This window comes from Camellia sinensis, chromosome 12 (assembly GCF_055761805.1).
Source record: "Camellia sinensis isolate YWXY chromosome 12, ASM5576180v1, whole genome shotgun sequence".
NCBI classification, from domain to species: domain Eukaryota; kingdom Viridiplantae; phylum Streptophyta; class Magnoliopsida; order Ericales; family Theaceae; genus Camellia; species Camellia sinensis.
In genome coordinates, this window is record NC_138972.1 from 43,117,609 (window position 1) to 43,141,699 (window position 24,091).

General features: G+C 41.9%; 2 protein-coding genes across 2 annotated transcripts; one reads left to right on the forward strand and one right to left on the reverse strand.

Annotated features, from left to right (window-relative positions):
- Positions 1-595: 595 nt before the first annotated feature.
- On the reverse strand, positions 596-4,119 carry LOC114262851 (serine/threonine-protein kinase AFC2). Its single transcript, XM_082897898.1, has 10 exons — positions 3,931-4,119; positions 3,479-3,505; positions 3,229-3,382; positions 3,067-3,115; positions 2,859-2,973; positions 2,541-2,632; positions 2,258-2,414; positions 1,633-2,152; positions 1,177-1,304; positions 596-797 (listed from the first exon to the last, which is right to left on the reverse strand). Exons 1-8 carry the CDS (start codon positions 4,109-4,111, stop codon positions 2,052-2,054), a joined length of 876 nt encoding a protein of 291 aa, XP_082754024.1. The 5' UTR covers positions 4,112-4,119; the 3' UTR covers positions 596-797; positions 1,177-1,304; positions 1,633-2,051.
- Positions 4,120-22,144: 18,025 nt separating this feature from the next.
- On the forward strand, positions 22,145-23,866 carry LOC114301555 (akuammiline synthase 1-like). Its single transcript, XM_082898438.1, has one exon. It carries the CDS (start codon positions 22,249-22,251, stop codon positions 23,563-23,565), a length of 1,317 nt encoding a protein of 438 aa, XP_082754564.1. The 5' UTR covers positions 22,145-22,248; the 3' UTR covers positions 23,566-23,866.
- Positions 23,867-24,091: the final 225 nt, after the last annotated feature.

A 24,091-nucleotide genomic window follows, 5' to 3' on the forward strand; every position in this document is an offset into this window, starting at 1 on the left:
GTACGACGGCAAATGACTTTTTGCGACGGTAAGAGAGGGGTCGCAATTGGGGGGGGTTGCAAAAGAGTTTTTGCGACGGCACAGTGTCGTCGCTAATGTTTTGTGACGGCATTTTTGCCTTTTGCGATAGCACTTTGCAGTCACTAATAATGTTTGAAATTTCTTGACTTTTTGCGACAGCACTATTTTACCGTCGCTAAAAATGTTATTTGAGACGGCAAAAAATATCGTCGCTAATAGTCTTTTTTTTGGCAACAGAAAGAACATTGTTTTTGCGACGGTGTGGTGCCGTCGCAAAAAGTATTAAAAATATAAAAATTTCTATTTTTTTGCGACAGTATACTGCCATCGCAAAAAGTATTAAAAAAATAATAAAATTTCTATTTTTTGCGACAGTTTAGTGTCGTCGCAAAAAGAAAAACCTGTAACAAAATCAATAAAAATAATAAAATTTTCTTTTTTTTGCAACAGTGTAGCGCCGTCACAAAAAAAAAAAAAAAATCCTCCGATAAAATTATTAAAAATATTAAAATTTCTCCATAATAATTGCATAATAATATAAAAATTCATGCATAAAAATAACAATTTCTTCATAATAAAAATTTTACAATGATTTACAAATTTTGGAAGGATAAGGGCATTAACAGTATGTAATGTATATAAAGGGAAAATAAAAATTTTATTTTTATTTTATTTTTTTCAACTCGTCATCCCGTCTGGTTATTTGTATTTGAAAGCCATTCACTAATCGAGCTGAAGGAAAGAAAGACATCTGATCCTCCTTGAGTTGGGTCCACCTACCAAAATAATTTGCAGCGAAATAAGAACTCCATTTACAACATAATTTCTTCACATCATCCACACAAAAAACAATATGTATATAATCCATCATATTTATAAATAAATAATGAGACCCACCATTAATTTTTGAATGTGATGTGTCCTACATGCAAATATGGTGGAGTTTATTGTGTGAAACGTATTTGGTGATTTATATATATATATATATATATATAAACCCTCAAAAAACAAACCCATAATTTGAGGACATCTTTTACAACCATTAATTAATGCAACATAATTTTTCTTAAGTTTTTTATTTTTTATTTTGGTACTATGTAAAAGTCTATTTGTCTGTATAATGTTTTTCATAAGTATTTGAGAGATGAAAATAACCTGTATGTAGTAACGAAGTAATGAAGAAAGAGAGCAATTTGAAAGCGAGCCAACTCTGCCCCTGGACAAAATCGAGCTCCTCCTCCAAACGGAGCATAAAATGGACTGCTTCTCTAATTTCTCTTTTCCTTTATATAGGAAACAAAAATAAAAACAAAAAAATAGCTTTTATTTATTTATTTTCAAGAGTAGATGAAAGCAAAGTGGTAATATGCAAACAATAAGTCTAGAAACACATAAATCAAATACAGAACAAAACAAGACACAAAATACATCAACGGACACAAATTTTCAAAAGTAGGTTCCATCAACAAATGCTGTAAGTCCTATCCATTCATGTGTTTTTATGTCCGGTTCTGTATTCCTAAACTTGCTATTATGTAACATATAGATGTATACATAGTATAATTAGCGAATCTAATAGCGAATCTAAGTGCGCATCTCTGTTTGACTGACCTGATTCAAAGGGTCCATCCATCTCCATGGATTGAAAGTGATCGCTCCTTCATACAAATTTCCATCTAAATGGACTGATGAAAGAAATGGAACCACAAAACATCCTTTGGGAATGACATAACCTGCAGCCAAGCAACACAAATGAAAAGAGATTAATTAGTCAATTATTTGTTCTTGCCAAATACATTTTCTATTTTTCTAATCAAAGGAGGGGGGAAAAAACATTCGAAATATCTTAAGCTTTTACGGAGAATAAACTAAATTATATATTTAGACTTTGTCAGAAAACATAATATTACCCTATTCCTACTATTTAAAATGTACTTAATGTTAATAAAACATGCTCTAAACATAATATTACCCTATCCCTGCACAAAGAATTTAATGTTAATAAAACATGCTCTAAAAATCATTTATGACTACCAAAGCACTGGTACAAGCATCATCAAACATATTGAGCACAACTCCACTAAGACGCAACCAACACTCCAAACATCGCAAGGATAACTCCACCCAAGCCCTGGACAATCATAAAAAAAAATTTACTAATTGGATATGTCTTCCAGTCTTAAAGGTACATCAGAAAAACGTGAAAGATAAGCCATAGCAGTTGAGAATAGCATACCCAGAATTACTTCTGGTGCCCGATAATGTCGAATTGATACAATGTAGCTCTGATCTTGACGATCATAAGTTGTGCTGCCAAAATCAATTACCTTGATGGCACTTGATTTTGGAACTTTTTTGAAGTAAGAACCATCCTTTGGCGATCGTGAGGAACCCTGTTCACATAGAATACAAGATAAGGTCTCAACACAAGTTAACAGTAGAAAGTCCACTATACATCATGTACAATATAAATAGACAAGAAGAAGAAAGATTCAAATAACCACCTAACAATGCATTACCTTGTAATCTGGAACTTTAACATGCTCTGAAGACACTAGAAGAATATTCTCAAGCTTCAAATCCGTATGAATCAGATGCAAATCATGCATAACTGCAAATTAGAGAAATAAAGCCAAATATTAATGCATGTGATGAGGAAGCTAACTAAATACAAAAATCTTTAGCAGAACTTTGTATAAAAGAATTTGCAGCTTAAAAATAAAATTGAAATGAATTAATGTTAGCTTTCATCTATCACCAACCAAACCTAGTAAAAACAGAAAACAGAAAATAATATGATGAATTTAAAGAAACTGGTCCAAGTAATTACTACACACATGCTACACATTCCAACAGTTGTCTGCCAATCTCACGGACAAGATCAATTGGAAATGAGCGATAATTGTTTTTCCGTAGAAATTTGTATAAGCTTGGTCCAAGCTTCTCAAACACCTGTTAAAGCCATTTGAATCCATCCACAAGTCTTAACCCCAAAACATTCTTGAAATTGGGGAATTTAACCCACCAAATCAATTATATACTTACAATACATATATGGTTACGATAGTCAAACCAGTTCCTTATTTGCACACAACTGCAAGGAATAAACCCATTTAACCACTGACACAGAATTTACAAAATCCCACCAAAACATGAGGAATAGCAGTGAGAGATTGAAACACATTAAACTCATGAAATAAAACTCACCGGTTGCCATCCTTATCATGTTTCCCAAGCTGTTGCAATACTTCAACTTCTATCATAGCTGCTTCACGATATTTCTTAATACCATGAACAATTTTAATGGCAGCCATATCCTTCCTTTCTCTGTCCCAACATTCCAAGACCTGGCCAAAGGTGCCTATATAAAATATAGATCAACAAAAACAAGATATGTGATGAGCCTGAAATTAAACTTCAGTAATATTATAATAGAAATATGTTTATTAAGAAATACCTTCGCCCATCTTGCTGTGAATCTTATCTGCACCCAAACAACAAAGCTACACAAGTACAATCAGAAACAAATAAGAATCTAATGAAGAAAAATTAATATAACAATATTAGACACATCAAACAACCTGCTTAGTATGAGTTTTGAGACAAAAATAATGCCTTGGATTTGTTTAATTAAAAAAGTATGCATATATCCTTGAAAGTAGAGCTATAATCAAATGCAAAAGTTGCTATTAAAAGGATTTTAATAGGCCACATCAGAAAGCCACCTTATGGCTTTCAGTCACTTGCATAAAAACTTTATAAGGCAAAAGCCCTATTTAATGATAGCACCACCACATCAATGAAAAAAAAGCAATGGTGGTGCATGTTCATTTTAGTAACTTCAAAGTTCACAAAATGATCAAGTGAATTGAAAAATGAAAATATCTTTGGTGATGGTAGTGTAGTTACAGCGAGAAGTTAAATTTTTGCCAAGCGCAAATATGTAATGTCCATCTTTATCATCTTCTCGCCATGGGGGAGAACCATTTCGAGCCACTCTCTTAACAAACAAAGAGGAACTAGTATGGTCTGAGGGTGCCCTTGAAGTTGCAAAGCTTGTCACATTTCCAACCTCTTGTGCACAAAACATTCCTAGCTGAGCCTACACACAGGTATTCATTCATGTTCCACTCAATATAAAATAATTTTTTTCACCTCTTGATGCATTAGAGCCTTTACGACACACTTCACCAATCATCAGAATCATATCAAAATAATAACCAATGAAACTTCATCACATAAAAATTAAAAAAAAAAAACAATATATGTTTCAACAAAACCAAAAAATAAGAAACAATTCTATTCTATATCATCATTAGCTAATCAAATCAATTTTTTTTTAAAAAAAAGGAAAAAAGGAAAAAAGAGAGGAACACATCAAGCTTACAAATTTACATAATCAAATGCCATCATATTATCCTAATTTTGATACTGTGATTTTAGACGCAAAGATTACCTCCGATGAGAAATCAAACATGTAGAATTTTTTTGTCTCCGATTATTACATTTCTTTATTTCCAATATAGCTCCACAGAAAATTTCAAGATATAAATTTTGTTTAATGACATTCCCAACCTTGTCACATTCCCAACCTCGTCGTCGGTGAGAGACCACGGAGGGCTTAGCGATGATGATGATGATGATGATGATGAGAGACCTGAAGATCTTCTGGACTCGAGCTCTGAAAGTGTTGCCCATGGAATCCGAAGATGAAGCCATCGATATCGATTGGTTGATATTTGATTGACGATTCAAACAAGTTTGTATGTATGTATGTATGTATGTTGATATTTGATTCCGATTTCCTACTTCTACGCCTAGAACTCTTGCTCTTCCTCTTCCTCTTCCTCCTCGATCGTGAATCATCCTAATCAGCATCTGAAACAAATTGAGAAGGAGAGAGAGAGAGAGAGAGAGAGAGACGTAAGAAGAGATTAGGGATTTTGAGATTGGGGATTTTGAGTTTGGGATGGGGGGAAACCCGAGCGGGAATGGAAAGGGGGGATTACAAATGAATTTTTTTATTTTTATTTTCATTACAAATGAAAATTTAAATAATAAAATGTTTTTTTTTTTTTTTTTTTTGCAACGGAGGATGCCGTTGCCCAAAAAAATTATTTTTTATTAAAATAATTTTTTTTTAGTTAATGATTTTTTTTTATTTAATAAGGTTGAAAATTTATTTGTTTCATATTTATTTTAATGAATAAAAAAATATTATTATTTTTTTATTATTTGGTAGAAGTAGGGATAATATTTTCTATTAAAATAAAGTTAATTTTTTGTGGTCAATGAAAAAAAAAATTTTGTGACCCTTTTTTTTTTGTTACTAAAAATCAAGAACTAATTTTTTGTGGTAGAGGATGGGAAGTGGCACTAGTGGTGAAAGTGGTGGATAAGAGGTGATAGTGGTGGTGGTAGTGATGGTGAAGGATATAAGTGGTGAAGTTGTGGTAGTTGTAGAGGAGATAGAATAGCGATGGTGGATGAGAGGTAATGGTAGTAGTAGTGGTGGTAGTGGAGTGGTAGCGATGGTGGTAGTAATTTAGTTGTAGAGAAGACGGAAGGGAGCTCAGTAAATAAATAAGACGGAAGAGAGAGAGTGAGCAACACGAACACAGTGGGGGAGAGAGAGAAAGAAAAAGAGAAGAGAGAGAGAGAGAGAGAGAGAGAGAGAAAGAGAACGAGAGTGAAAGACAGAAAAAAAAGACAGAAAGAGAAGAGAGATTAACGAGATATAGAGAGAGAGATAGAGAGAAGATAAATGAGCGAAAGAGAAGAGAGATGAGAGAGATAGAGAGAAGAGAGATAAGCGAGAGACAAAGAGAAAGAAAAAGAGACAGAGACAAAAACTGACAGACAGAGAAAAGTGATGAGTGAGAGAGAGAAGAGAGGTAATATTTTGTGGTAGAGGAGAGGAAGCGGCAGTAGTGGTGAAGGTGGTGGATAAGAGATGATGGTGGTGGTGGTGGTGATGGCGAAGGAGATTAGTGGTGAAGTTGTGGTAGTAATAGAGCAGATGGAGTGACAGGGGTGAAAGAGAGGTAATGGTAGTAGTAATAGTGGCAATAGTGGTAGTGGTGGTAGTGGAGTGGTGGCGATGGTAGTAGTAATGGTAGTCGTAGAGGTGAAATTGCGACCGTGGTAGTAGTGGTGGTAGTGAAATGACGTTTGCAGTAGTGGTGAAGGTGGTAGAGGAAATGGGTGGTGAGAGAAAGATATGAGTGAGAGACAGATAGAGGAGAGAGAGAGAGAGAGAGAGAGAGAGAAACAAAGACAGAGTGGTGAGCGAGAAAGAGACAAAGTGGTCGCTAAAAGTACATTTTCTTGTAGTGGATCGATAAATCGAGAGGGAGCTTAGTAAATAGAGAAGATGGAAGGAAGAGAGTGAACAACATGAACACAGTGAGAGAGAGACAGAGAGAGAGAGATAGAAAGAAGAGAGATGACCGAGAGAGACATAGAGAGAAAATAGATGAACGAGAGAGACATAGAGATAACCGAGAGATGAGCGAGATAGAGGTGAGAAAGATAGAGAGAAGAGAGATGGGTGAGAGAGATAGAGAGAAGAGATAGATGAATAAGAGACACAGAGAGAGAGAGAGAGAGAGAGAGAGAGAAATAGACAAACAGAGAGAGAAGAGTGATGAATGAGAGAGAGAAATAAAAGAGTGAGAAGAAGATGAAAAAATGGGTGAAAAGATATAGATAGAGAGAGAGATAGAAAAAAAAGAACGAAAAGAGATAAACAAGAGAGAGACAGAAAGAGATGAGCGGGAGAGTGGGAGAGAAAAAAAGAAGAGAGAGAGAAGATAGATGAAAGAGATAGAGAGAAGAGAGATGGACAAGAGACACAGAGAAAAAGAGATAGGGAGAGAAAGAAAGAGAGAGAGAGATAGAAGGAGAGATAGAAAAAGAAAGAGAAACAAGAGATGAGCGAGAGATAGACAAAAAAAAGAGAAATAGAGCGAAAAGAGATGAGCGAGAGAGAGACGTAGAAAAAGAGAGAGACAGAGAGATAAGAGAAATGGGCGAGAGAGATAGAAAGATAAGAGAGAGAGAGAAAAGAAATGAAAGAGATAGAGAGAAGAGAGATGAGCGAGAGAGACAGAGAGAGAAAACAGATGAGAGAGATAGAGAGAAGAGAGATAGGCGAGAGACACAGAGAGAAAATGAGAGAGAGAAACAGACAGACAGAGAAAGAAGAGTGATGAGTGAAAGAGATAAAGAGAAGAGAGAGAGAGATAGAGACAGAGAGATAGGAAGATGAAAAAATGAATGAAAAGAGAAATGTTATATCAAAAGAGTAAGACGACATTGTTTTTTTTTTAATTTTTTTTGCGACAGAAAAATACCGTTGAATTTATTCAAACCATTTTGTGACTGTATATATATGAAGCTGTCTCAAAACCACAATCACTACGCTAGATTAGAGTTTTCTAAAATCTCTTTTGAGAAAATTATACTTTCTTGTGTTTCCGTGTTATATTGTTTTTACTGAATTTTTTTAATATTTTAAGTATTTTTTTTAATTTTTAGACACACCTAACATAAATACACCTAAAAATTTTAAAAATTGTAAAAAAAACCTTTTAAAAATTCACTAAATACCAAAAATACAATACATTTTTTTTTTGTATTTTTATGTATTTATTAATTTTTAAAAATATTTTTTCATAACTAAGTAAGGTGCATCTAAAAAAAATATTTAAAATCTTAAAAATATTCACTAAAAACCAAAAAAAAAAAACACGAAAGTCACTTTTTGCGATGGCAGAAAATGCCGTCTCAAAAAAGCAGAGTATTTGTGACGGCACCATCTGGCGTCTCAAAAAATGAGAGCATTTGCGACGGTAAATAGTGCCGTCGCAAATGCTCTGCTTTTTTGAGACGGCAAATGGTGCCGTCGCAAATACTCTATTTTTTTGAGACGGCATTTTCTGCCGTATCAAAAAGTGACTTTTTGAGACGGCAAGTGTGTCGTCGCAAATAGTTCCGTCTCATAAACCCACTTTTCCTGTAGTGGATGTCTACCATAGGTCCCTTTTTAATAATCTAAACTGTTTAATGTATAAAAATCGTCGAGTACTATATATCTATTAAAAATCACGCTGATTAGATATCGATAACTATGTAATCAAAATAGTTTTTTGTCATCCGTTAATTTTTTCACCGTCTATTTTTTTTAATACAAAACTGATTTAATTATATAGTTATTGATATCTGATCAATGTAATTTTTTACAAATATATAATACTTGACAAATTCTATATATTAAACGATTCAAATTATTAAAACGATAATTGTAATAGGCCCTCACAGATTTAACAATATTGTCCAATCTCCAATTTCGGACTTGACACATGCTGATCGTATATAAATAGATGCGTCCATTTCCATCATCACTCTCTTCACCAGCAAGACAAAGAGAAAAGCAAGAGAGAGAATGGGGGGCAAACTCTGAAGCTCTGCCATGTAAGGTGACTTAACGATTGTTTGGCAAAAATGTCATTTAAAATATCTAATTATTTAATATTATGTTCTTTTTACAAAAAAAAGTTAAAAAAATATTTTAAATATATCAAATTTTTTTACTAATTTGACAAAAAAAAAAAACTTATTTACATTATTTCAAACAACCTCTTTAGTCTAGTCCCCCAAAAAAGAAAAAAAAAATTATGCTTGAAATGATAATTATTATTATTATTATTTTGATTTAATAATTATGAGTTAAAAAGTATAATGAGTATGAATTAAATGTGACATTTTATCTTATTAACTATTTTAATTCATTATATATTTGAGAGTTGTTTGAGATAAAATGTTTGAAGTGATGTGATAGAGAGGTGATGTGATTTAAATAAGATGATACGACTTAAATAGGATAGTAACTTTTAAAATTTTTAACTTTTTTAAAGGATTATTGACTATTTTAATGAAATAACATCTAAGCCAATCAAGACTATACCATTATTATTTTTTTATGTATATAAATAAATAAATATGTTAATGCTGTTCGTCCCAGTGAATGGATCAGGCAGGTCCAAACTCCTCCAGCCCGCGTCCAAATGATCAAGCTGACCAGATAACCTGCAGGCAAGTTCAACGGGGAACAGGGTAGTCCCCCAGTGAACTCCCGGACGAGCAAGTTAGGAAGAGAAGTAGAGTATATGGGAGAAGATCAGAGATAGAAAACTTAACCTTTTTCTTATCTACAACGTTCGCTTATATCATTTGGTAATCATTTCGTTGTCCCTTCCGACCTGCTCTCCTTGCCGAAAGCCTATGCTGTAGCTTACCTTGCTCAGGGTAAGGGGGTCTTGTTCCGGCAGAGAGGTGTTGTCGTAATAAATGCTGTGATGGGCTACATTAATGGTGATGTGCAGTGGCAATAACTTTGCAGATCTTTGTCTGCTGATGTGGTTCGTCCTTCTCTTTCCGTGTGTCTGAATGTCATTGGCTCTTTATGCCATGTTGGACTCCAGCTATCCTGGACCTCGTCAACTAGGTCATGCACTGGGCTTCAAGTGATGGGCCATAGTTGATTCATGGCCTTTATGGGCTTATACATGTCAGTAGTCCCCCATTCCCTAGTGCAGCTTCAGTCCAACGAAGGGAATATTAGTGACATAGATGAGTATGTTAGGGATTGGCAGGATGGAGGTCGACCAGAAGGGGTGATCGAGGGGGCGGCCGACCACGGTGGTTGGCCGAGCGGGAGGGCTGACCACGAGAAGGGGCGACCGCGGTGCTGGCTGACTGGGAGGGCCAACCGCGAGGAGGGCCGACTGCGGCGTTTGGCCGAGTGGGAGGGCGGACCACGAGGAGGGCCGACCGTAGTGTTGGCCGAGTGGGAGGGCCGACCGCGGTGTTTGACGAGTGGGAGGGCTGACCGCGGGGAGGGCCAACCGCAGTGTTTGACCGAGCGGGAGGGCGGACCACGAGAAGGGCCGACCGTGGTGTTGGCCGAGTGGGAGGGCTGACCACGAGGAGGGCTGACCGCGGTGTTTGACCAAGCAGAAGGGTCGACCACGAGGAGGGCCAACCGTGACGTTTGGCCGAGTGAGAGGGCGGACCACGAGGAGGGCCGACCGTGAATGGTGAGGTGGAGGGGCGTGGGGCTCGAGACGCGGCGAGTCACGTGGTGAGTTGAAGTGGAAAAGACAGGGTAAGGGAAGGGGACAGTGGATCGTGGACGTACACGTGGCAACATCCCGTAGGGGGGAGATTAGGCGTTGGATCAGAAATGAAACGGTAAGTCATTATGGGCTCGTTTGTTTTGAAGGATAACTCATGGGATTGGACTATTAATCCGGAGGGATTAATAGTCCGTTGTTTGGTATGGATTTTTTGGTCTGGATAAATAATCCCCCCGGACTATTAATCCGGGATTCATTGGCTTATTGTATCCGAGGGGGGGGCCTGGGATAGAATTTATGGGACAGTGTATCCCATGGGATTAGCTAGGTTTATTACATCTTTGACCCTATCTTTTTGTTTTAGCTTTTCCCATTTTTCTTTCAGAGCTTTTCCCATCTTTGACCATATTTTTTTACTTTCAGGTTATCATTTGATTTTTTATGATAATAAAATTGTGATTTTTTACAAATTAAATTAAAAAAAAAAAATCTATTATAAAAAAATTGAAAGTTCTAGTAAACAAATTAACTAGATGTTTGATAATAAAATTGTGATAATAAATCTCAATTAAAAATTGTGATAAACAAATTGTGATTTTTTATGATAATAAAATTGTGATTTTAATAAAGTAAAAAAAAATTAAAAATCTCAATTACAAATTAAAATAAATTAATGTAATATTTATTAATATTCTATTTATTTAATATTTTAAAAGTTCTAGTAAACAAATTAAATAAAATTTATAATTCAGATTTAATATTCTTATTATTTAGTAAATAATTCAGAAGGGCAAAATAGTCTTTTGAACATTTATCCTTCTCCATAATAGCCCAAACAAACATGGGATTCAATAGAATAGTCCAATTCAGACATCTAATCCCATGACTAAACAAACATAGGATACAAATCCAGTCCGACAAAATAATCCAGGGACAATGTAACCCAGGACTAACAGTCCGATGGATTACAATCCCCCCTTATCCAGTCCGTCCAAAAAAACGCACCCTATGGGTGTTGAGGAGACAGTTTTGGCGGATGATTTTGAAAAGTTTTCAAACTGGCGGAAATTAATTGGGATCCTTGGAATACGGGCAAACCGTGGGCTTTTGGCATTATTCGATTCACCTACCTGTTTACGAAAAATCAAAATATTCAAAGTGTGGATTCCTTTGTTGCTCACAATACACCTCTGCAACATTTTTTTGATTTCCTCGTTCCAGCCGCCGAAGCGATTCGCAAACAAACCACAGAAATGGCCCAAGAAGGGAATGCGATTGTCAGGGTAGACCTGTTTGGAGATGATGATGCTGTGGAGCTAGCGGTGCAGTATAGGACAGAGAGGGTGGGGGAGTCGGTGGTACGATCTCACGGTTCCACCATGATAACAGCTCCAAAGCCAATCAGCTAGGCGGAACCAGATCATTGGCACACGAAGGCTGACGAATCCATGATTACTGAGGCGGAGTTAGAGGCTATCCGCGAAAAATACCAGATCCTTGGGAAAGTGGAGTTATTGCTGCCGACATCAACGGAAAGGCCGTCTGACGCCAGGCCAGGAGAGTTTTCCCTTTATGAGGAAGCTCTGAAGGGTAGACTGAGGTTGCCACTGCAGCAAGTGGTGGTGGATGTGCTTAACCGTCTAGAGATAGCACCGGGGCAACTAATGCCCAACGCATGGAAGATCCTGCTGGCCTGTGCAAGTGCGTGGCCGAAGGCAAATGAAGGGGAGGCCATGACGGTAGACGAATTCTTTGCGTGTTATAAGGCTTCAAGACAGTAGGAGACGTGGATCACTCTGCAAGCAGCAGTGGGGAAGGGATTGGTGGCGGGTCTGCCGTCGTGGATCAAGGGGTGGCGGCCGCGATGGTTCTACGTGTCTGCCAATGGGGGGCTTGGAGCACGCACCATTTGGAAAGTACTCATTAGGTCTGTGGAGCTGAAACTGGGGGCAGCTGCGGAGGGGAGGGTGAAGAGGGTGAAGGAGTGGAGGGAGAGAGAAAAGGCCAAATGGAACGAGCTCGTTCAGCCGTCGGCATTGTTTGAGGCGGGGTTGGGGCCAAAGCCAAGTAGTGGAGACCTCGACCGAGCGGAGTTGGAGGCGAGGAGAAGGGTTCAGGAGGCGGAGGATCAGGCCATTCTTGCTAAAGCCCAACAATTCAAAGAGTCCCAAGCCGACCGACCACCAAAACCAGTTGCGAGGGAGAGGATTCGACATCGCCCCAAACACTTGGGAGAGAAAAACTTGGGCAATTTTGTGCCGCGGCGCCTCCAACAGACCCTTTGAAGGAGAGGTCCTTGAAGGAGATGGAGGCGTTGGGCGTGGGGAAGAAGAAGAAGAGAGTGAGTTGGAGTGAGGAAGTGCCTGCCCAGAAGAGGAGGATGGAGATGAGTGTGAAGGAAGCCAGTGCGGCCGCGAGGTCTGAAGGGGGAGAAGTGGAGGGGGTCCCAGGAAAGGTAGGTGGCCCAGAAGTGGTGGATGTTGCCTCAGAGGTCATGGAGGTGGTGCCAGTGGTGGTGGCGATCGCCGTCGGGCTCGTAAAGGCCGTCCCCGAAAGGCAAGTGGAGGACGAGGCTGCTGGCCCTGGGCCAAGGAGGGAGGAACAGCCCCAGGGGGGGCTTGCACCTCAAGAAGGAGGAATTGGTGCGACCACGACGATCTACCAGACTGTCTTGTAGGGATTGTAGAAGAGGCAGCCCTGCGCTCGGTCTTCAGATTTAACGAGGCTGAACTGCTAAGGGTGTTATACTCCATTCAAATGGAGGTAACCACCTTAGTAGGGGCCCTGCTGAGGAAGGCGGGGGCTGCCAAACTCAAGACAGATGAGGCCAAGGCTCAACTTGCAAAGTTAAAGAAGAAGAGTGCAAGTTGGGAGAGTGCCCACACTGAGCTGCCAGCAGTTAAAGCGGAGCTGGAGGACACACGCCGCCAGGTTGTGTCGCTCGAGTTCCAACTTGCTGGCGAGCAGAAGAAGTTGGATGAGGCCCAAAGAGCCAGCGCCGTCGCGGTCGAGCGACATGAAGAGGCTATAAGTAGTAATGAAGAGCCGGTGAGGCAAAAAGATGAGGCTGATGGCAAAGTGGGCGATCTCCAGAGGGAACTGGAGGGCGAGCGCGCCAAGGCAGTGGAGGAGAAAGGGAGGCTTCAGAGGGAGTTAGAAGCAGAGAGAGTGCAGGCGACGACGGAGAAGGAGAGCCTGAAGAAGGAACTGGAGGCGGAGAAGGCAAAGGCGGCGTCGGAAAGGGCAGCCCTACAGAAAGAGCTGAATGAAGAGAGGGCAAAGGCAGCCTCTGAAAGGGCGACTTATCCCGATTTGTGTGTCGCAGTAGTGGAGCAATTCAAAGGGTCTGCCGAATTTCAGACGGCGGTTGATGCCGCGGTCGCGAGTAGCCTGGCTGGGCAAGAATCTGGGGGGGGGGGCTTACCCATCGAGGACGACCGCTGGAGGTAGAACTGAAGCAGAAGTTATTGAGAGCTTCCAGCAGTCAGACTTTTATAAGCACGAAATGGCTGAGTACTGGGACAGTGGCTGGAAGATGTTCAAACGTAGAGCTGAAGAGCTGTTCCCAGACTTAGACCTTAGTAGTGTAATGATTGGCGAAGACGATGTGGCCCAAACCCCCCTAGATGAGGGCATTGAAAAAGAATACCTCCTCTCCAGTGAGGAGGAGTAACTGGGAAGGAAGGAGAAAAAGATACATTGTTTTTTTTTTTTTTTTGCTGTAATGAACTTTTGTACATGAATTGCTGTAATGAACTTTTGTATAAAGTTGTGAGCGAATAAAATTTCAGTTGTGTTTGTTATTTGATTATTTCTGTTTGTGGATCTTAGATAAATGAGGCGTGGGCGAAGTGTGTGTAGAACTCCTTGTTAATAAGAGTGAAATTGAAGCTTGTAATAAGGACTCAATGTAGAGTGAAGTTAAGAATTCCACAATGCAGAGTGAAATTTAAAATGTAATAAAATAATAGGCCTGAGAAAGTTAAATGTAATAAAATGATAGTGAAATTTAAGAACTTCACAATGCAGAGTAAAATTTGAAATGTAATAAAATGATAGGCCTGAGAAAGTTGAATGTAATAAAATGATAAGAACGTCTTTGGATTTTGACTAAGCAAAGAGTGGTGTGAAGACTTGAACCTGGAATTGTGACTAAGTGTGTTAGTTAATTCCACAAGTATGAAGTTTTGCATTGGTGGTTTTGACCGAGCCCTACATGTTAGGTCTGGACGAGTGCTTCACGCTCAGTCTGGATGGAGCTTTTAGCGCTCGGTCCGGTAGAGGGTGTTAACGGTCGGACTGCCCAAGGCGGCTCATGCTTAGTCTGGATGAGGCTTTAAGTGCTCAGTCTGGCTGAGGCTTTAAGTGCTCAGTCTGGCAAAGGCTTTAAGTGCTCAGTCTAGCAGAGGCTTTTAGTGCTCAGTCTGGCTGAGGCTTTTAGTGCTCAGTTTGGCTGAGGCTTTTAGTGCTCTGTCTGGCTGAGGCTTTAAGTGCTCTGTCTGGCAGAGGCTTTTAGTGCTTAGTCTGGCTGAGGCTTTTAGTGCTTTGTCTGGCAGAGGCTTTAAGTGCTCTGTCTGGCAGAGGCTTTTAGTGCTCAGTCGGGCTGAGGCTTTAAGTGCTCTGTCTGGCAGAGGCTTTTAGTGCTCAGTCTAACTGAGGCTTTTAGTGCTCAGTTTGGTGGAGGCTTTTAGTGCTGCAAATAAGAATGTTACTGAGACAACATATAGATAACTGAGATATATAATCAAGAAGTTACATTGCGTGGTGGAATATCAAGAATGTGTGAATTTCCCGAAAAGAAAATACAATAACTGAGCAATACAAAAATAAGTGCTTATTGAAAGTAACGTTTAAGGTGTTCGGCGTTCCATGGGTGGGGGAGGTCTCGACCTTCCATGTCCTGAAGTCGGTAAGTGCCTGGTCGGGGTCGGGCTTTCACAATGTAAGGTCCATCCCACTTGGCTGCCAATTTACCCTCTGTCGGATTTTTGGTAGCAAGAGTTGCTTCTCTCAAGACAAGATCCCCTACAGCGAACTCCCTCGGTTGGACCTTGCGGTTGTAGTGTGTTCTCATTTTCTGTTGATATGAGGCCAGTCGGACAGCGGTGGTCTCTCTAAGTTCTTCAATTAGGTCGAGGTCAGCCCGACGGAGTTCTTCGGTTAGTGCTAGATCCGGATGTGAAACCCTGGGAGTAAGCAAACCGACTTCTACGGGGATAACCGCCTCAGCGCCATATGTTAAGCGAAAAGGGGTTTCCCCAGTGGAAGTCCGAGCTGTAGTTCGATAAGCCCAGAGTACATTCGGTAGCTCCTCAGCCCAAAGTCCTTTAGCAGCTTCTAGCTTAGTTTTGATGATCTTCAGGAGAGAGCGGTTGGTGACCTCAACTTGGCCATTGGCTAGGGGATGGCTAGGGGATGAGAAACAAGGTTGAATCTGGAGGTCGGCACAGAACTTCTTGTACTTGGCGTTGTCAAATTGTTTATCGTTGTCGGAGATGATGGCCTGAGGAATGCCAAACCTGCAAATGATTGACTGTCAGATGAAATTGGTTGTGTTCCACTCGGTGATGGTGGCAAGGGGTTCTGCCTCTACCCACTTGGTGAAGTAATCAATGGCGACGATCGCGAACTTGGTCTGGCCTCGGCCAGTAGGGAGTGGACCGACCAAGTCGATCCCCCATTTGGCGAATGGATAAGGGCTGCAAAGTGTGATCAACTCTGTAGGGGGTGCATGGGGGATGTTGGCAAAACGTTGACACTTATCACATTTGAGCACGAAATCGGTCACATCGCGATTAAGAGTGGGCCAGAAATAACCAGTACGGAGTATCTTGTGGGCTAGAGACTTGCCGCCCGAGTGATTGCCGCAGATGCTCATGAATTTCTTGCATCACATAAGTTGCTTGAGTCGGATTGAGGCACCGCAGGTAGGGGCGTGAGAAACCACGTTTGTACAAGATGCCGTCGACAAGGATGTAATTAGACGATCATGCCCTGACTTTGGTGGCTTGCTGGTGGTCATCTGGAAGTTCCCCCGCTGTCAGAAATCGAAAGATGTCCGACGCCCAAGGGATGGGCTCATTTTGGAGGAATTGTACTTCATGCTGGTCGGGCGAAATGGCGGGGTGGGATCGGTATTCGAGGCGAACACCACTGCTGAGGGCGGACTGGTCTGCGGAAGCCAGCTGGGCCATCTCATCTGCCTTAAAGTTCTCCGCCCGAGGAACGTGCTTGATGTGGAAGGTGTTGAAGAGGCGAACTAGGGGAAGTGCAAGATCGCTTTAAGTTTGCATTGTGCCCTCCTTGGCTTCAAATTCGCCCGTGATCTGTCCGACTATGAGCTGAGAGTCGCTGAGCACTCGGATGTGGCTGACACCAATGTCTCTGGCTAGGCGAAGGCCTGCTATCAATGCCTCATATTCGGCCTCGTTGTTACTGGCCTCAAACAAGAAGCGGAGCGCACATTTGAAATAACCACCCTCAGGGCTGGTGAGAATAAGGCCAGCCCCACTACCTTGCCTGCGGGATGATCCGTCGACATTGAGAGTCCAAGAGTGAGGGTCTTCTGGCTTGATGGGAGCTGGAAGGGGTGGAGAGGCAGTGGTTGGGGTAGGATTAGTGAATTCCAAGATAAAGTCGGTGATAGCTTGTCCCTTAATTGCTGTTCGAGGCCCGTAAGAGATGTCAAACTGGCTAAGTTCCACAGACCAACGCATAAGTCTGCCGGAAAGTTCTGGTTGCTGCATGACCTTCTTCAAGGGTTGGTCGGTGAGGACCACTATGGAATGGGCTTAGAAGTAAAGACGAAGTCGTCTGGAGGCGGTGACCAAGGCCAAGGATAATTTTTCTAACAAGGGGTAATTTTGCTCAGCTCCCCTGAGAGCCCGACTGATATAGTAGACCGGCCGTTGGACAGAGTCGTCTTCCCTGATAAGAGCTGCACTGACGGCGGTGCTTGAGACGGCTAAATAGAGGAAGAGGGACTCGCCCGTAATCGCTTGTGAAAGGAGGGGTGGATTGGCCATGCACTGCTTTAACTGCTGAAAAGCCTCTTCAGATTCAGTTGTCCATTCAAAAGTTTGTCGAAGAACTTTGAAGAACGGTAGGTACTTATCTGTTGCGCGGGAAATGAAACGGTTGAGGGCTGCAACTCAGCCAGTGAGCCTTTGAACCTTCTTGACCGTCTTGAGTGACTGCATCTCGACCAAGGCCTTGATCTTTTCAGGGTTAGTTTCAATGCCCCGCTAACTGACCATAAAACCCAGGAACTTCCCGGATCCTATGCCGAAGGCGCACTTCTCTGGGTTGAGCTTCATTCGGTATTTGCGTAGGATAGCGAAGGTCTCTCGCAGGTCAGTCAGATGGTCAGTGGAGAGTTTGCTCTTGACTAGCATGTCGTCAATGTATACTTCCATATTCTGGCCTATTTGGTGATGGAAGACGGCATTGACCAACCGTTGGTAGGTGGCCCCAGCGTTCTTCAATCCGAATGGCATTACTCGGTAATGGTAGGTACCTCGGTCGGTGATGAAGGATGTATGTTCCTGATCGGACGGGTGCATCAGGATTTGGTTGTAGCCAAAGAAAGCATCCATGAAGCTAAGCATTTGATGACCGGCCGTGGCGTCGACCAGCAGATCTATGCGGGGCAGAGGATAGCTGTCTTTGGGGCAAGCTCGGTTTAGGTCAGAGTAATCGACACAGAGTCGCCATTTGCCATTGTTCTTGCGGACGAGGACCACGTTTGACAACCATTTAGGGTAGTCAACATTTTTGATGAATTGGCCCTCAAGGAGTTTGTCGACCTTTGCGGCTATAAGAGTATTGCGCTCCAGATGAAAGATGCACTGCTTCTGGCGGTAGGGTCGAAATGAGATTCAATGCTGAGGCGATGAGTTATGAAAGAAGGGTCGATGCCTGGCATATCTGAATGAGTCCAGGCGAATACATCATTGTGCTCGGTCAGAAGGGCAGTAAGGTCGGCCTTAGCTTGGGGGAATAGCTGGCTGCCGATCTTAGCAGTTTTCATTGGGTTAGTGGGATCGATGGGAATCTCAACGAGCTCCTCCACCGGTTTGCCTCTGACCAGCTCGTCCTCATCTCGGGCGTTAAGTCCTTCAATGATCATGGCCTCCTTCAGCTTGACTTTCTTGAGTGAGGCGACATAACATTCCCTGGCAATGGTCTGCTCTCCCCGTACTGTCCCGACCCCCTGGTCGGTGGGAAACTTTATGGCGAGGTGGTAGGTTGAAGTGATAGCTTGGAAAGCGTTGAGGGCGGTGCGACCGAGAATGATGTTGTAAGTAGAGGGACAGTCGACCACAAGGAAGGTGAGTAACTTAGAGAGAAGGGTAGAAATGACGAGGGGGTCATCATGAGGATAACGAATGCCTGTACAATCGCCGTCCGTGAAGGTGATGGGCTCTGTCCACTGCTTGGGCTGCTTGAAAGGTCGGTCTACCGTGTCCACTGCTTTGTCCGAGCCTTGCCTTATTTTCCTGAGCTCTGCCTTTTGAGCGGAGCGGGATGGTCCGCCACAAGCAAGGCCACCAGAGATGACTCGGATTTCACCAACTGGCGGAGGGGGATTACCTGGGGGCCGAGGCTGTTGTGGGAGGCGGTCATAGCCTTGGTTAGGTTGGGCTAGCTGCCAAGGTGGGGTACGTCGGCGGTTGTTCCTGAGGGGCTCGGTTATTTGTCTCTGTTATGGGCGGGTGTCCGTGAACCGGCTGAGACGCCCTTGACGAATGAAGGTCTCGACCTGATCCTTGAGGTTGATACAGTCATCAATGTTGTGGCCGTGGTCCTGGTGGAAGCGACAATATTTGGACTAGTCTTTCCGGTTGGAAAGGGTCCATGAAGGCAGGGGCCATTTGAGGGGGTAATCCTGTTGGATTTGGTGGAGGACTTGTTCCATTGGAGAATTGAGGAGCGTGTACCGCTCGAACTGACCGGGCGGTCGGGTCGGTGCCGACTGGTCAGTGTGAGGAGGTCGGTCGGGATATTGGGGCGTTTGGCTGTTATACTGGGTGTTTCTGGGTTCCAAGTCTTTTCTCTTTTCTCTAGGGGGTGGATTTTGGGATATTGGATCTTAGCGAGCGGCTAGTGAATCCTCGGCATTCATATATTTCTGGGCTTTGGATAATAGGGCTGCCATGGTGGTCGGGGGGTTTTTGAAAAGAGAGAAGAGGAAATCGGACGATCGCAGCCCGGCCATGAAAGCCGTAAGGATGACCTTATTGTCATTCTCCGCTACTTGTAGGGCTTCGGTGTTGAAGCGGGTAACGAAGCTACGTAGTGACTCCCCCTCGGTCTGACGGATGTTGAGGAGTTGGGTTGCAGGGCGGCGTTGGCGTTGGGCTCCAATGAAATGGCTGAGGAAGGAGTCGCTGAGATGCTGGAAAGTGGAGGCAGAGTCCGCTGGTAACTGACTAAACCACAGTCGGGCTGACCCCTTCAGTGTCACGCGGAAACCCGACACATGATCTCGTCAGGGAAGGCATGGGGGATCATGAGGGTACGGTAGGTCTCCAGATGGTCGACTGGGTCTGTCGTACTGTCAAAGGAGTCAATGGTGGGCATCTTGAACTTGGCGGGCAAAGGTTTGTCCCGGATGGAGGCAATAAATGGTGAATTTGCCGTAGTAGAGGGTTTATGCTGAATGTTCTGCATGACCCCTTGGAGTTGGAGCTTCATTGCTCGGAGCTCAGCGTCCCAGAGTGGAACGTGGTCCCCATGGTCAGTCAATAGAGGTTGGACGCTGCTGGCCTCCCCTTTAGGGGCTGGTGCTACGACCGACGGGTGTGGAGGTAGTGGTGGTGGATTTATGTGTGGGTGGGGAGGTTGCAAACCTTCCAGGTTGGGGTGGATGGAGTTGTGGAGCAGTATGGCTCGGGGTTCTTTCTTGGTTGGGGGGAATATCTGGAGGTGGTGGAGGAAGAATCGGAAGGTTCCTTTGGAGTAAAGCATTTATCAAGGCCTGGTTTTGCTTGGCCATGCGGTTGATGCTGTTGGTAAGCTCGATAAAGTACTGTGGTGGGTTGTTTGGATTGGGGGGGTCGACTTGATGGTCGGCAGCATTATTGTGAGAAGCCATGGATCTAGTCGTGACCATGCACTTTGACGGGTAGGAGAGAAAGGCTGTTGGAACGGGGCCTCCGGCGACAGTGAACACAACTGGCGCGGGGAGCAAAGCGTTCCCACAGACGGCGCCAACTGTTAATGTTGTTCGTCCCAGTGAATGGATCAAGCAGGTCCAAGCTCCTCCAGCCCGCGTCCAAATGATCAAGCCCACCAGATAACCTGCAGGCAAGTTCAACGGGGAACGGGGTATTCCCCCAGTGAACTCTCCAACGAGCAAGTTAGGAAGAGAAGTAGAGTATATGGGAGAAGATAAGAGATAGAAAACTTAACCTTTTTCTTGTCTACAACGTTCGCTTATATCCTTTGGTAATCATTTCGCTGTCCCTTCCGACCTGCTCTCATTGCCGAAAGCCTATGCTGTAGTTTACCTTACTCAGGGTAAGGGGGTCTTGTTCCGGCGGAGAGGTGTTGTCGTAATAAATGCTGTGATGGGCTGCATTAATGGTGATGTGCAGTGGCAATAACTTTGCAGATCTTTGTTTGCTGATGTGGTTCGTCATTCTCTTGCCGTGTGTCTGAATGTCATTGGCTCTTTATGCCATGTTGGACTCTAGCTGTCTTGGACCTCGTCAGTTGGGTTATGCACTGGGCTTCAAGTGATGGGCCATAGGTGATTCATGACCTTTATAGGCTTATACATGTCAAAATACATAAACAAGAAATTAAAGTCATGATTCACGTGCAATGTATCTACATGATAATGTGGGTGTTTGAGAAGTGAATTTTTTTGTAAGTTTTTTTAGTTATCGGATATTATTGGAGAAATTTTTTTTTGTGTTTGGAAAGATAGTTATGTTTTTTTGTTATTGGATGTGATATTTGTGAAAGAAAAAGTGAAATGATTATGAGATTTGATGTGATATTTTGTTTGAATTTATTTTTTTTTAATTTTGTAACCAATTTGTTTTTTAGTAAAAAAAAACAAAAAAAATAAAAAAAATTTGTTCCCAAACAGCACCAATGTATCTACCTAATCTACACGAGTAGAAGGGACCATCCCCATGAGCTAGTTTTAAGGCTGGTTTGGTATAGTTTACAAAAGACAAAACGTCAAAAAATTATTAAAAAAATAAAAAAATTATTACTATTTATAAATTAAAAATATAAAAAATATAAATTTATTGTCCGAAAAGTACAAGCCAACTTGCACAAGTGATGGTATTGAAGTGATGGTACAAATTACAGACATACACATAAGTGATGGCACAAATTACAAATTAGATATATGTTTATTAAGTTGGAGGGTACTGTTGGGCCCATGGAGACCCACCACGGGTCTCATTTTGCTACTCTGAACCATTGAATATGTAGAACTCGTCGGCTACTATATGTTTGTAAAAAATCACATTGATTGGATAAGGATATCTATGTGGTCAAATCAGATTTTTGTTAACCGTTTATTTTTCACTGTCTATTTTTTTCATACAAAACTGTTTCGATTGCAGAGCTATCAATATTCGATCAACGTAATTTTTTATAAATATATAATACTTGATGAGTCTTATATACTCAATGATCCGAATTATCGAAATAGTATTCGTAATGGCCCCACGGACCCAATAATTCCCGTGAAGCCTCATGCAATATATATATATATATATATATGTATATTCGGAAGTCATCACGATTACATTGCAATCTTTACTGTCCTTCACACATCAATGTCACTGCGCATAGACACAGGAGTAATAAGGTAATTTTATTATTTTATACAATAATTTATTACATATTTTTTTATATAAAAATTCAAAAATTAATTTCAAATAATCATATTTTTTTCTCTATTTTTTAATTCAAAAAATCAAAAAATATACTTATTTAAAACACCCCAATAATCCCTTCCTCTATATATTCTCCAATTCTTTTAGACAATCTTTGTAGAAACGAAACTTCAAAACCTAATTAAGAAGCAGAAAAGATTGGAGGAGTTGAGGTGACCAAAACCATGGAGATGGAGATTAAGGTTGAGGTCATTGCTAGAGAAACCATCAAGCCATCTTCTCCCACTCCTCATCACCTCAGAAACTACAAGCTCTCATTTAAAGATCAGGGCTGTACACTTCAATACATACCAGTGGCTTTCTACTACTCCACCCCCACTACTATTGGTGGTGGTGAATCTGAAGAGATGGTCGGTCTAAAATCGCAACGCTTGAAGGTCTCCCTCTCTGAAACCCTCACTCGCTTCTACCCACTTGCCGGAAGATTGAGAGACAATCTCTCAGTCGATTGCAACGATGATGGTGTTGATTTTGTTGAAGCTCGAGTCATCAACAACGTCCATCTTTCAAACTTTCTTGATCGACCCAAACTTAAAGTCATCGAACATTTGGCTCCACCCGAACCAACAGATTACTACAAATCCCCTTTTTTACTTGTTCAAGTTAACTTTTTTCCATGCAACGGAGTTGTCATTACTGTGAAAATGTCCCACAAAATTGCTGATGGATTCTCCTTTGGCACATTTATGAAGGGTTGGTCAGACATCGCTTTTGGATCTCCTGACGCCATAGTCCCAGATTTTAACGCTGCCTCCTCGCGCTTCCCTCCAAGAGACGATATCCCGATACTTTCTTTTACCTTCAAGGACAAAACCCAAAAGGTTGTTAAAAAGAGGTTTGTGGTCGATGCCTCGAAAATCGCTTCTCTCAAGGCCAAAACAGCCAGCGAGAGCGTGCAGCAACCCACGCGTGTCGAGGTTATTACAGCACTTGTTTGGAAATGCGCGGTGGCCGCATCCAGGGCAAGATTTGGGGGGTCTCCAAGGCCTTATGCATTGGTGGGAGGCATGAATATGCGGTCAAGGCTTGTGCCACCCTTGCCAAAATACTCATTTGGGAATATAGTGGGAATGTTGTGGGCAATGCTTGACAACGATGATCAAGACTACGAGAGTCAAGCAACAAACCTGGCCAACTTGGTGTGTCAGTTGAGGAAAGGGTCTCAAGAGTCAAACGATAATAATAAGGAAAACAAGATTGCATATTTCAGGCAGGTTAAGGGAGATGATATGGAGATGTATACGCATAGCAGTTGGTGTAGGTTTCCCATGTATGAAATTGATTTTGGATGGGGGAAGCCGACATGGGTGAGTCCAACTGATGATGGTGGCCCAGTTGGAATTGCACTAATAGATGCAAGAGGTGGTGAAGGAGTTGAGATTTGGGTGAATCTGATTGAAGAGGACATGGCATTGTTTGAAGCTGATCAAGAGTTGCTAGCTTATGCCACACCCAACCCAAGTGCTGTGTTAAACAACTAGTCTTTTTTTTTTTGAACTATAACAACTAGTCTCTTATATTGCTTTCTATAAATTTGCAAGTTTATATATAATGTTATATTAGTCGTCTGTATTATTTCATATGTTAGTATTATGTTAAAGCAAAATTAATGTGAAATGATGTGGCAGTGGGTCCCATCTACTGCCACAGCATGTGTTGTGTCTTTTTTTTTTTTTTTACTTTTCCACCTCATTAGTGGTGAGTTTAGAGCCACCAAATTAGTGGTCTCTAGCATGATTGTATATTAAAAACGAATATTAATAACAAGATCTATTATATTAAGGTGTTAGTTGTCATAACTTAAAAAAGTCACACTGTCACTATCCTATTTAAGGTCTTGTTTGACACATTAAAAAAGTCAAAAAGCTAAAAAGTCACTATCCTATTTAAGTCATATCATCGTATTTAAGTCACATCACCTCTCTACAACGTCAATTCAAACCCAACTCATATTTCATAAAAAGTTAAAAAGTGTACTTATTTAAAATATCCCAAACAACCCTTAAG